Raw genomic sequence first — 13,259 nt, 5'->3', positions numbered from 1 at the left:
TCTTCCAGCGATGGTGTTGATTTGTGATTATCATTTCGATCGTTAACATTGTTATCGTTCCCAGCGTCGTCAATAGGAATATTTCCACTTGAATTCATCATCAATCTAATCGCAAGGATACAATGCTTAAGATAATTCGTTCTTCATAAAAACTAGACTAAGAAATTTTTGCAAATCATAATAAAGAAAACATTCCCGTTACGTTCCCCGTTCCTATCACTCACACTCATTTCATTTTATCTTAACATGATTTTAACATATTCTTTTTAACTTATTCCTTAAAACTCTTTGCTTAAAACCTATTGAATTCTATTACGTGCAAAACCCGTAAGGTTTAGCACTTATGGTCCAGAACCTTTGCTCTGATACCAAACTGTAACGCCCCGACTTCTAGACACCATTAATTAGGTTAATTATCTTTAATTAGCAGCGGAAAACCCTAGCTTAGTCGGAGCGTCACATGCCGTACCTCCCCCGGGTAGTACAAGGCGACATAATATTACTTAATTTACTAAACAATGTGAGTAACAACAAATATTCTTAACTTTGATTAAACCTTAATATTATAAACTAATTCAATTCTCAGAATTAAACTAGAGTTTAATACATCCGTTATTACTAGTGAGATACTACTCTTACTATGTGTCAAACATTGACTTGACTGTCACATCCTCACACTAAGGCATCCCGGAGTCTTCATTGTACCTAAAACATAAAAAGCAACATCGTGAGCCGAGGCCCAGTAACATACTACCCTAACAACGTAAATTCATTTCAATTCATTTTATTTAATTTGCTACGAGGGAGAATAGAATATAGTAAATCACTTTCATAAAAGCATTATAATAAAACATTATTTATAACTTGACACTTTAATAGTTCCCATTATCTTTCATAAACTTTCATTTTACTTGGTAACTGACAAGTTAGCCTTGCGATAGTCCTCAAGGAGCACTCTCCCTTGTTGGACATACGCCCGTACCTAATTAGTTTCTTTTTTTTAGCTTGCGCTAACCCTCAAGGAGCACTCTACCTTGTTGGGTGTCCCGCAGTACGGCGGTACGTGCACGACCTAGAAATAGTAACCCCACTAACTGCCAGAACCTGTTACACTTTTATTTATCATGTTTCGTATCTTATTCATAACTCATAAACATCATTCTTTATAAAATCATTCATAAACGTATTTGAATATCATCATGCATAAAACACACTTTATAAATACATTTCAGATCCCATAATCCAATAAAAAAACATATCACTATAAACACATTTCATAATCTCATAAAACACATTTCTTTAGGGGATTGTAGGTGTTAGCAATAGATGTTACCTTAAACCGTATGCTCCTTTTTCGTAGTATTGACAGACCGTACTCTCGAGCTCCAAGTACTATTTATACTTGTAACTTCAGTCCAATTGGTGCAAATTCCTTGATCAAATTTAATTGACTTCACAAAACCTTAGTGAATTATCCAAATACACCATTTAATGTCTTGGCCTAATGGTCAAGATTAAAGGATTGTAGATGATTTGTTCTAATATTTTACGGGTACATTTTCAAACTGAAAGTCGATAATTGATTTCCTATAGTTCATTCTTTTTTTTTCCTTTTGGTCCTTGGAGAATGGGAACAAATGAAAACTTTCTGAGTATAAATCGTGAATTGTTTTATTTTATCAACGCTATTTACACAGGTGCACTACCAAAATGGGGTGAAGGGGTACAAATAGATTTATATGCTTTCTTTTACTCATGGATTTTGTGTTGGTTAAATATATGAATCATATATATCTTTTCAGATTTTCTTTAATACTTCTTACAAATGGACTTATATGTTTTCTTTTTGTTGTGGGGTTTTTCCGGTGAGATACCTTGGAGGATTCCCGGTAACGTTTAAGGATTTAACAAGATTGTATTTTTATAGAGAGAGAAAGTAGAGAGAAGGCAGAGCAGCAATTGCTCTTGAATGTATTGATTGTGACCCCTTTTTCTAGGGAAGTGGGAATATTTATAGTACTAGGTTTTTGTGGGAATGACCTAATATTCCCCTTACATGATTGGCTGGGGAATGGGAGGAGGACACGTGTCCTTTCTCCTTACAATTCTCTGGTCCCTTTTGGCAATAGTGGGCTATTTGGGCCTATTGTGCTTAGTCATTCACTTGGGATACATACTAATTAAGCCCTTTTCCAGGTATAGGTTTTATACGTACATTTATACACACTTAAATACATACATTGTAGATACCTAGATTAATACTCATGCCCCGGAGTAGACTTCGTATGATTTCTGCTTAGGGGGCGCAATACGTGCCAGGTGTCACATCCTCATTGGTACACGAAGGCACGGTAATTTTGCCCACAACACTTTTACTCTCGGATGTTTAGGAATTAGATTTCTTGATTAGGGGTTGCCATTTTGGTTCTCTGGTCCTTTTTACATGTTGTTGATTATCTGTTGCTAGAAAGGATGTAGTTGCAATAATAGACATAAAACCGAGTTGGTGAATGTTAGGAGGAGCACTTATACAGTCTGATATGAATTTATAAAAACACCTAAGGGGTTTACAGCAGACTGCTATTTGCACTTGTTACATTTTCCTACATCTGCGTTCATCTGCATCTGTCCTGCAGAATAAGCTAATGTCGTAGCCTATCATCTGCATTTGTCCCAATATATCTTAGTGTTTATTGAATGTGCCATGCTGCCAGCACACAGATCGCCCTGACCCCACTCCTGGCCACATTTATGAAAACCAGTGTAAAACAGAACGAGCTCCTCCCTTGTCAGCCAGCTCAATTAGTCAATTATTTAGCCTTTGAAGCATCTTCTTTTCCTCTATATTCTTTAGTTGCTCTTCTAATTAGACCACAACTGTCCCAATACATCATAAAGATACATTGTTATTTTTATCCAGAGTACATTCAGTCACAAAATGTTTGTTGCAGTACACTTAATGATACCTTTAACAAACTATTTTCAGATCGATATGAAGGATAGTTAGTGAAATTGTAACTCAATCCCTTAGCTGGTAATGCTACAGAAGTGCCTTAGTTGATAAGTGATAATGCTACAATATATACTAGCACAGTCTCCTAATTAGAAAATTACTTCTTAGTGTCTAAGGTTTATTGAATGTTCCAGGCTGCTAGTACACAGATCGGCCTGACCCCACTCGTGGACACATTTATGAAAACTAGTGAGGCACAACAAGCTGCTCACTTGTCAGCCAATTCAATTAGTCAATTTATTCAGTTCTAAACTGCAACTTCTCTTTGTACTTGTTACATTTTGTTTTACCTATATTATTCTACCTCTTTTCTTTACCTTGTGTACTTGTTACATTTTATTTGCACTTATTACATTTTGCATTTTTCTTTGAAGGTCGTCCAACGTGATGAAGGTGCAACGAGAGAATGAAGCAGTCCGGGACACTCAAGCTTCATATTAGCTACTACAAACAATCATCTAGATCCTAGTTGGTTATTCTAGCACTACTACATAAACGAGCATATGCAAGGGTCTAATGCAACACCTAAAGCTATAGCAACGGTTTATTACAACGACATATGGTAATGCAACGGTTTTTACAACGACAAAAGGTAATGCAACGGTTTTTGCAACAATTTTTCTTAACCGTTGCATTAGGAATTCAAATGCAACAGTTTTTAGGGCTATTGCAATTGTCAGGTTTAATTCCAATGAATTTTTAATCTAGCAACGATGCTATGACTTTACTGTAAGGGGCACTTTATTTTTTTTATATATGAGGTTCCCTATAACATTCTCGAAATTTCCTGAAGTTCAAATCCCTTCCCTAACTTTTCCAAAACCCTAAATTTTCAGTAAAAGAGGTTCTTTCTTCTTGAGCTCGATCTGGTGCGACTCTCTTTCCCTATCTTCTTGAATACTCATAACAAATTCCCATAAATCCAGAATATAGGAACCATGGGTGCGTCTCTCTCTTGCGGCGTTGAGGCAACAGAGGCAAGATAGTTGTCGCAAAAACACCGGTGACCACCATCAACGAGGGCTTCTCTTTCACTTAGGTATTCCTATCAACCTTCAACTTTAAAATTTTGGTTGAAAACCCCCAAAGTATTATCAAATTTTATGAATGAGGGATCTTTCATCTTTTGTTTCCAATTAAGGTTTTATGGAATCAATTTTTGGTTAAAAATTTATTTTATTTGATTCTTCGCACTTATTTATACTTTTATTAGGGTTCGAAGACTAGCAGACTTTACTGTAATTGGAATTTTATTGTCTTTATATGTTCTCATTCAGCAATTAGTGAGTAAATCGCACAAAGCTCTGCAATTAATCTGTATGTTGTATTGAAAATCAGCTGAATTTGACTTTAAATTGCCTGCAAATCACTTACTTATTTTCACTAGTTTCTGATTTAGAATAAATTGAGGGGTGTTCACAACCTGTTTGATAAAATGCCTAGCTAAATTTTGAGTACAATGGTGTGTCTATGTTAGGGGGATCAGATACTATGGAGTTTTTTCTTACATTTTGTACAAAAGTAACTTTAGATTGTAGCATGTTATTGCTTATAGTGTATTATTAGAACCAAAAATACTAAGGCTAGCCCCTTTTTAACCCCTTGTACACATGAATGAAGGAATATCACATGATAAAGAAAAAAGGAAGACACGCAGCCTAGTAAGAAAATTAATAATATCATAGTGAATGGATGGATTGTAGTTAACTATTTGTAAGGGATGTCATCTTTGGAGGATGAATGCAGGAGAGACGAAACCGAGAAGCTCGTATTATTGCTTCCTGGGTATAATTGTTTTTGCATTGTTGAAGATGGTCCTCTTTTGGACCTGTATTATTTCTAGTGTGTTGGTCTTTTGTGGTTGATGCTCCTTAATTTTAGTAGTGTGTCATTCTTTGAAATTATCGTATCATGGTCATTTTAGTTTCTTATGATGGTCATTTTAGTTTCTTATGCTAGTTGTGAATGTTATTAGTATCTAGATGATGTCAATAGAATATCTTCTTCTTTTTCTTTCAAGAAAAAAGCAGTCTAGTCCAAACATTATTTTCTACTGAAAAAGAGGATGCTTCTCATAAAACCAAGACTGACTGATGCTGCTAGATGTAAGAGAACCTTATGCCGTATGCCCCCACCAGTTAACTCATGTAAAACCTGTATAAATTGCCTCTTGTTATTATGACTGATAGTACTATCAACTCACTCCCATGGTTTAAACTTCACAGATATCAGCAACTTATGGATCTTTGTCATCATTCATGTCTAGTTAATCTTGACAACTTTTCTTGGTTGGAAAAGGGTAATCTGCATCCTGAAGCTCAAAACATGCAGTGGAATAAGATTTATGTTGTAGTTTCTAACATGGTATTTCTCCTTTTTGGTCACCCTGTAGTCGGTTTCAGCTTATAGCCTCTTTATGAGTGTGTTACTCTTTTATAGTTATTGAACTGGGACTAAAAAATCACTTGATTTGGAATTTTGGCTATGGTTTATACCCTCCTTTATAAAGTGGTGATGCTATTGTAGACAAGCTACTGTAATTGTAATTGCTTCTCTTTCTTTGCTCGTTCTTTTGGTTCTTAGACTACATAGATTGTGTACCTTATTCTTTGGCATGGCAATCATGTTTCCATGGGTTAACTTCTTTTTGCAGATGTAAATGGAGGCAGTGACTTTTCTCTCCCAAACATATAAGTTGATTCAGTCCATTGTATTTCTCTCCCAAAGTTTACATTGCTTATTTCTGGCTTCTCTATCGGACTATCAGTACTTTAGCAGCTTACATTCTGGTTTCTGAGGTAACCTGCACATACTTATTAAGTTTATTTTTCTATGCCTATGTATTTAGAGTGTGATTATAGTAGTTAATTCTTAGAAAACTTCATTAGTTTATAGATCATCTGTCAACTTTCCTCTCTCTATGTTTCTCATAGTCTATTATAACTAGTGTATGTTTATTTTGAACTAAAGATTACAACATGGAATTATTAGTTCAACGGTAAAAATAAATTTGGTTAGTTTGTTTCTATATGGAGTGAAAATCAATCATTTTCAAACATTAAACCACTTACTGGAGTAACAATATGAATCATATATTTTCAAACATTAAACCACTTACCAGAGTAGCAATATGCGGGCATTACACTAGTATATGTATCGTTGATAAAACCTCAAGGTCTAATTAAGGTATGTGTTTTATCTTGTAGCTAAAGATTTCGAGACCCAAAACTAAAAATTTAGTCTGAATTCCACTAGCTTAGCTTGTACCATCATCTAAATTATTCCCATGACTCTTTGCATGTTACCACCCTTGCGAGTAAGGAGTATTGTTTGGAGTCTAATCTCTCAGTCTTTTTACTCTATAACTTCCCCTCATATGACCAAGAAAATTCAAAAATTCCACTAGACATTCCCAAAGTTTCAAAAACTTACCATGGAATCAAGCTTAAAAGTTAAAAACTTGAATCTCAGAGAGTGATTTTTCGTTGTCTAGTTGCATTATGATTACTGATAAGACTCAAATAAACAAATTTTAGAAGCTTCTCAAGGAGTGTAAATCATGCATGATTTGTCATTCTGTTTCATTCGCTTTAATAGCTGAATTTTATGGTGTTTGAATTTGTTTTAGAAAACTTTATACTTCTATATAATTTGCTGCGTTTCATTGGACATATAAAAAAGTGTGAAGCACGTTTCAAGATGGATGGGGTACGTCAAAGAGTTGCGTCAAAAAAAAAACATAAGAGAAAAAGACCTTTTAGTACAAGTTCTTTTAACACATGTTATTGACAGAATCAAATGCAAAACTATAATAACAAGGCAGTAAAATTTATTCCCCTTTTTTCACCTTACACAAAAAAACAACATTACTCATTCTCTGTCACAAAAAAACCAGCCCCATCAGTTTCTCTATTTCTTGACAGAAAACTCAGTTTTTTTTCTAACTCTAAAATCTTTGCCGTGAAAATCAAGGGGGAAACCAGTAAGACGGTCTCACAGTAAGTTGAATATGCATTGCCGTTGCCTAATCAATGCATTCGACAGCAAAGCTTCTGCTAAGTACAGTGAAGAAACTGCAGACACTGCTGGTAAACTGATCATTCACGGTACTGTAATCTTACAGAAGAAGAAGACTGTGTCTGATCGTTCTGCTTCTAATGAGTAGAAATTGTTTTACTGTATTATTTTCAATTGTTATGATGTGACTCGTAACTTTTAGCTCTCGATTTTTCGACGAAGAAGATTTATGTTCAGCTTGTTACTGATACTGGTATGATTATCAACTTATTATCTCATTCCATTTGATTGTTCTGTGACTGTTTTATATATTCTGCATTTGTTGTTCTTTTATGTGGGTGGCCGCGAAAGATAGACTCTTGGTTCATGCAGCCGACCGTATCCTTTTATGGCTGAAGATGAACCTAGTTGTAATTTTGAGTTTGAAGCCGAGTATTTGCCCGGAAAAAAATACAAAAATGATTAATTTGTGTATTAATGAATCTGAATTACAAGACAAACTCTGCAATTTTACCATTGAAGTCATGTCTTTCTATATAGTCTGATCTTTGTCGGTTATTACTGTTATACAATGGATAGAACTTGCAAAATTGACATTACCCGAATTACCCGACCCGGAATGTGACCCAGACCAATATCTGTATCCAAAATGAAACTGAGAATTACTGGGTTAAAATTGATTAGTTTTCTATAATAAGCTGACTTTTGCTGCGAATGAGCCATTGTAGCAATATAAATTGCATATGGGAGAAGCAGGAAGATCAATAAAAAAACAAAATGAAACCGAGACTTGGAAAATGAATATAGTCCCCATAGCTCCTCGTACACTATATCCTCTTCTCATGTAGTTGAATTCATGCACATCAGATTAAGTATGCAATTCGTATTTAAAATAGCGTTTACTTTGTGTTTTTTAAATTTACTTTGTTCACAATACTTTGTTAATATTTATCCAAAGTTAGCTAAATGGTTCATTGATAATTTCTTAAACGTTTGAATCTGCAGGTCTACAACTTATAAATTGAACTTTTTGGTGGTTGATCACTTGATCCAGTTGCAAATGCTACATAATTGGAATTATTTAGCCTTTTAGGTTTGAAGTAAAAGTATTACTTGTACAAGTACTACTCAAGTTGTACTTCTTTTGTAAATTGTTGACAATGTATATTACATATTTGTGGATATTTTTTAATATAATTGAAAATCGTATAGTCTCTCAAATTGTGATTTTAATTTTGCCAAATTGGTGAAATGTTATAGAAATAGTTGTAGATTATTCTCATTAGATCCATTTCAGCATTGCATTAAACCTAATGCAACGGTTAACCTTGAAGGCAAAGTTGTCGCAATAGCTTTGTAAAACCGCTGCAGTAGAACCTAGTACAACGGTTTCTTTAGATATGAAGGACCCTTGCAAAAGTCTTACCAACCGTTGCCTTAGGTCCCTAATGCGACGGTTGGTATAGATGACAAAGGACCGTTACAATAGGGATAAAAACCGTTGCATTAGGCCTAATGCAACGGCCGCAACTGCAACGGTTCTTGAACCGTTGCAATAGGCATATGGCAACGGTTTTAGTCCTATTGCACCGGTTTTTAGACGTTGCATTAGCTCGTTTATGTAGTATAGGCTTTAGTTTCTTTTACTATGAATTCTAGTTTATCTAGGCTTTACTTTTTTTAACTATGGAAATTAGTTTTTTAGGCTTTAGTTTCTTTTACTATGGTTTTGAGCTTTCTAGGCTTTAGTTTCATTTACCTACTACGGGCCATCGTCTATAAATATATACCTTGATCCTAGTTAATTAGTACGTAATATGAATTTGTACCGCATGTACTTATTATTAGATCCATGATCCTAGTTAATTAGTAACATGTATGTAACTATGGATTTTAACTACTTACTTATTCGTGATTAATAAAACATTATTATTTGCCAAATTTTTTTTTTATGGGTTATCAAGATTCACGTTTCATTGTTGTTTTAATTTGAATGTATAATATATTATATATATGAATGAACTATTGTATTTTATATATACAGGTGAAAAACAAGCTTACAAAAAAATTTGGATGCCTTATTTGAATTTTCCGCTATAATTCTTTGTGATGTCGCGGAAAAGCCTCGAGAATAATGTGGACGACAAATGATGTCTAGAATAAGGAGCAAAAAGGCGTCGATAAACTTTTTCAATCCAGGTTTAATTTGATGTTTGTCGGCGGCTTAGAACAAAATTACGACTCTAGAAGGCGTCTAGAATCTCGACGCATCTCCCATTTTCTGGACATTGAATGGCGGCGTCACCATTATCGAAACTTAACTAAAACTCAAGACGCAGGAAGGCGTAGTGACTCTCGACGTCGTATTTTACCTTGACAGCAGATGGCGTCACAACTCTCGACGCCATAACGCGTCAAGAATTCTCGACTAAGGTTTTCTCGACGATAATAGCAGGCGTCGAGGCCAGTTTTCTCGACGCTTTTTGGCATAGCAAATAAGCTGAAAAACGCGTCCCCATACCACGAAAATTCTAGTAGTGAGTATAAAAGTAAATGTACATAAAATTTTGGGACACCAAAAAGGAAAACGTAAAGAACAAAAAGAGAGCGACGGATGGAGTATATATTATCGTGGTAAGAGATCGGTAATGGAAATCTCATTTGTTGACGTATTCTCTTTAGTGTTGTTATCGACAATAGCAATGACAAATGCAGGATGAGAAGGGACCGGAAGTGTTATAGAATGACTACTAAGCATCAACATTGCTGAAGACATTGTTGGTCGATCCTCCGCGTTTCCTTGAACACATAACAAACCCATGTGTATGCATCTTATTATCTCAATTCTTGACCCTGTTGATAATGTTGGATCGATTACAGATAAAGCTGTATCCTCTCTCCAATTTCTCCATACCTGTAACACATTATGCAACATTTCAGCAATGAGTTGCATTACATTAATTACATACTCCCTAATTCCAAAAAAAAAATTCATTTTTTCTTGATGTGCAACTCCAATACACTATTTTGACTTAATAGTTCTAAATTCAATTAGTATAAATTATATTTAAAATATTTACATTAAACGGAATCCAATGAGATCCCATAAGTTATACGGAGTATTTTTTTATTATTATTATTTACGCAATTTGGATTATACATCCGGGTTCACAGTGCTCATGGTGCACCCTATTGAACATTTATTGAAAATCTAATGAACAATGAGAATGATTTCAATGTACATGTACTAGTGAAATATTTAAAATATATGTTCTATGGATTTGAACTATATGTTCATTGGTTATATGTTCTTTGGGTATGAACAATATGTTCTTTGTATTTGAGCTATATGTTCATTTAAAAACAGGGTGCACAGTGAGCATTGTGCACCTGGATGCATAAACCATATTTTGTATTATTTATACTACTAATTAAAAGTTTTAAAACTTTGACTATATAAATAATAAACACGAGAAACATAATGAAACGGAAGAAGTACTTATATAGAAAAATAAATTAGAGATCATGCTTAAATACTTACATAGCTTATTAGGTCGTCTGTGTATTCCTTGTTACGAATACTAGAATTCTTCTGACCCGTGATGATTTCCAGAACTAGCACACCAAAGCTGTATACATCTGATTTTACGGAGAAGAATCCATGATATACATATTCTGGTGCCATATATCCACTAACATAAAAAATAGTGTTATATTTAAGTTATGTTTTGAGATATTTAATGTATTTACTCATCCATATATACGATCATTCAAACCAAAGTAGAGTGTATGGAGTAGTATGATAGACTTACTAGGTACCGACAATTCTTTTAGTATCTCCTTGAGTTTGATCAACACCAAACAACCTCGCCGTGCCAAAATCAGCAATCTTGGGATTCATTTCAGCATCTAGAAGTATGTTGCTCACTTTAAGATCACGATGGATAATTCGAAGTCGAGAATCTTCATGTAGGTAAAGGAGCCCTCGAGCTATCCCTGTTATAATTTTGTAGCGCGTTTCCCAGTCCAAATTTGATCGCTTGCTTTCATCTGAACATAAAATATTAAGAGTAAGTAGCTAGGAATATTAGTCTTGTAATGTTGAAAAAAATGTTAATCCATTTTCACATTTTTTACAGTTCATCTTACAAAATGTGCTTTTAAATCATTTCAAATGGTTCAAAAACGAAAGAGATATCTTAGTTTAATCTAGTCATTTACAAACTCAAAAGTAAAAAGTAGTATTAGTAGTTGTTAGCAAATTTCCCTATTTATTTCTTCATTCGTTATCCTCTGCTCTACCCACTTTACAATTCATGGGTCAAATTTAAGAAACTCTGACCATGTCTCTTTATTTATGTACTACCTATAAGAAAAAATCTATCATAAAATGTTTCATTAGATTTGTTTCATTTCATATTTTTAAAATATTAACATTTTATAATTTGCTAATACATATTTAAATAAGCCAAAGTAGTGTATTAAAAGCCACGCAAAATAGAGGTGAGTAGATTTAGGAAAACAAAAGAAGTACTCCGTATATATTTAAAAGAGAAATTGAACCATACCGAACAAGAAGTGATCGAGGCTACTGTTAAGAACAAACTCATAAATGAGAAGTCTTTCATCTTGTTCTAAGCAGAAGCCAAGCAACCTAACAAGATTCCTGTGTTGAAGATTAGCAACTAACAAAACTTCTGTCTTAAACTCGTCATCACCTTGTCCCGAATCCCTTGAGAGTCTCTTCACTGCGATCTCTTGTCCATCTGATAATGTTCCCTGTTTTAGCAAACATTTAGTTGAATACTAACATTACCACCGTTTTAAAATGTCTTTAATGTTCACCAATTTTTAAATGGACTTGGTTCACACTAAATTTATTGTGAATCATGCCTAAAAGAAAGTAAAAAAACGTGTTCTTAATTTATTTTGACATTTTTATTAAGATTAGTATGAAAAAAATATCAAATTGGTGTCATTGATACATGTTAAGTAACAATTAACTTTTAAAAACATAGGTTACTATGATACAAAAATGGTTACTAAAAAAAAATATTAGAGAAAATTATTAGGTTTAGGTTCATACTAATATTATTGTGGACCAAGTCCACGCAAGAATAATCTCATTCAGTTTTACTGTAATATTCTTTACACTTTACTTTATTCTATTTTTGAACATTAAAATTTACTACTCTATCTTTCTTACCCCATAATTTTCACAGTTTTTCGCTTACTTTCTTTTAGTTTTATTCATTTTTTTCTTACACCCACACATATTTTTACACATTTATCTTACATTATCCATATTTTATTATATTCAACCAACTTTTTTTAGTTGTCTTAAAATTTGTTCAAATAGTAATGGAAATAGTACTTGATAAATGTTTTTGCAAATAGTAATGGAGATAGTAATTGATAATTTTTTCTTCCACGTAGCTTATAAATTAGTACCTTGTAAACTATACCAAATCCTCCTCGGCCAAGTGTATTAGCTTCTGAGAAGTTGTCTGTTGCCACTCTAATGGTATCGAAACCATAGTGCAGATTCTCAAAATTTAGGCTTTCATCTTGTTCATCTAGCTTGATTGAAGGTTAACAATGTAGAAGGAATTAGCATAATAATAAGCCAGATATAATCATTTATCAACTTGAGAATAGATCATCATAAACTGAGAATCTATTTTTATTTATTTTGCTTACTTGAGTTTTCAAACTTTTTCTTTGTCCTTCTTCTTTTACGCAAGTAAATGAATCCACCTACGAGAACAACTAATATAGCCGTTGAAACAACGATTGGGATGGCAACCTTTGCTGTGCTACTTCCATTTCCTGTAGATGATAGAAGTTGAAAAGCAGCTTAAGTACAACTGTACAAGTCATACATCATATTAGAGGAATACTATTGTATATAGGAAACTAATTTAGGGACCGTGCAACGCACGGCTTCTACTAAAATAATTTATTATTTTAATAGTAACTAAAAGACTTGTAATATTAGGAAAACATGAAAGTAAAAATGATATATGAAAAAGTATAAATTCAAAGTTGTGTAAAAAAATATTCAAATGAACTAAATTTGCATATTACTATACAAAGTGTTAAAAATTATAGTCGTTTACTTGTATGTAGAACGATCTAACAACGTTAACCAAATCCGAATGACTCAAGACTAATTTTCGAAAAGACCCGAGCATAACCGAGTTAGTCAAATACAACATATTTTGAATTG

General features: G+C 33.6%; 1 protein-coding gene and 1 long non-coding RNA gene across 4 annotated transcripts in view; one reads left to right on the top strand and one right to left on the bottom strand.

The window, feature by feature from the left end:
* Window positions 1–3,760: 3,760 nt before the first annotated feature.
* Window positions 3,761–8,249, top strand: LOC110805267 (uncharacterized). 2 transcript variants are annotated; one of them, XR_002537965.2, is made up of 4 exons: window positions 3,761–4,052; window positions 5,667–5,811; window positions 6,986–7,283; window positions 8,036–8,249. It is a non-coding gene; the product is annotated as an uncharacterized lncRNA (long non-coding RNA). The 2 variants fall into 2 exon arrangements; XR_002537964.2 differs by lacking the exon at window positions 8,036–8,249 and having other exon boundaries at window positions 3,779–4,052; window positions 6,986–7,324.
* An 833-nt stretch (window positions 8,250–9,082) lies between these two features.
* Window positions 9,083–13,259, bottom strand: part of LOC110805274 (cysteine-rich receptor-like protein kinase 29) — a 30,653-nt gene continuing 26,476 nt past the window's right edge. The window contains exons 2-7 of one of the 2 annotated variants that reach the window (XM_056833709.1): window positions 12,731–12,859; window positions 12,482–12,606; window positions 11,599–11,809; window positions 10,843–11,080; window positions 10,572–10,722; window positions 9,083–9,944 (exon numbers count right to left, since the gene is read on the bottom strand). In XM_056833709.1, the coding sequence (XP_056689687.1) occupies window positions 9,657–9,944; window positions 10,572–10,722; window positions 10,843–11,080; window positions 11,599–11,809; window positions 12,482–12,606; window positions 12,731–12,859 (1,142 nt within the window). In that variant the 3' untranslated portion in view covers window positions 9,083–9,656. The remainder of the gene's footprint in view (window positions 9,945–10,571; window positions 10,723–10,842; window positions 11,081–11,598; window positions 11,810–12,481; window positions 12,607–12,730; window positions 12,860–13,259) is intronic. The other variant, XM_056833708.1, reaches the window with a different exon arrangement.

This window comes from Spinacia oleracea, chromosome 6 (genome assembly GCF_020520425.1).
Source record: "Spinacia oleracea cultivar Varoflay chromosome 6, BTI_SOV_V1, whole genome shotgun sequence".
NCBI lineage: Eukaryota > Viridiplantae > Streptophyta > Magnoliopsida > Caryophyllales > Amaranthaceae > Spinacia > Spinacia oleracea.
This window is presented reverse-complemented; position numbering and strand designations above follow the sequence as displayed.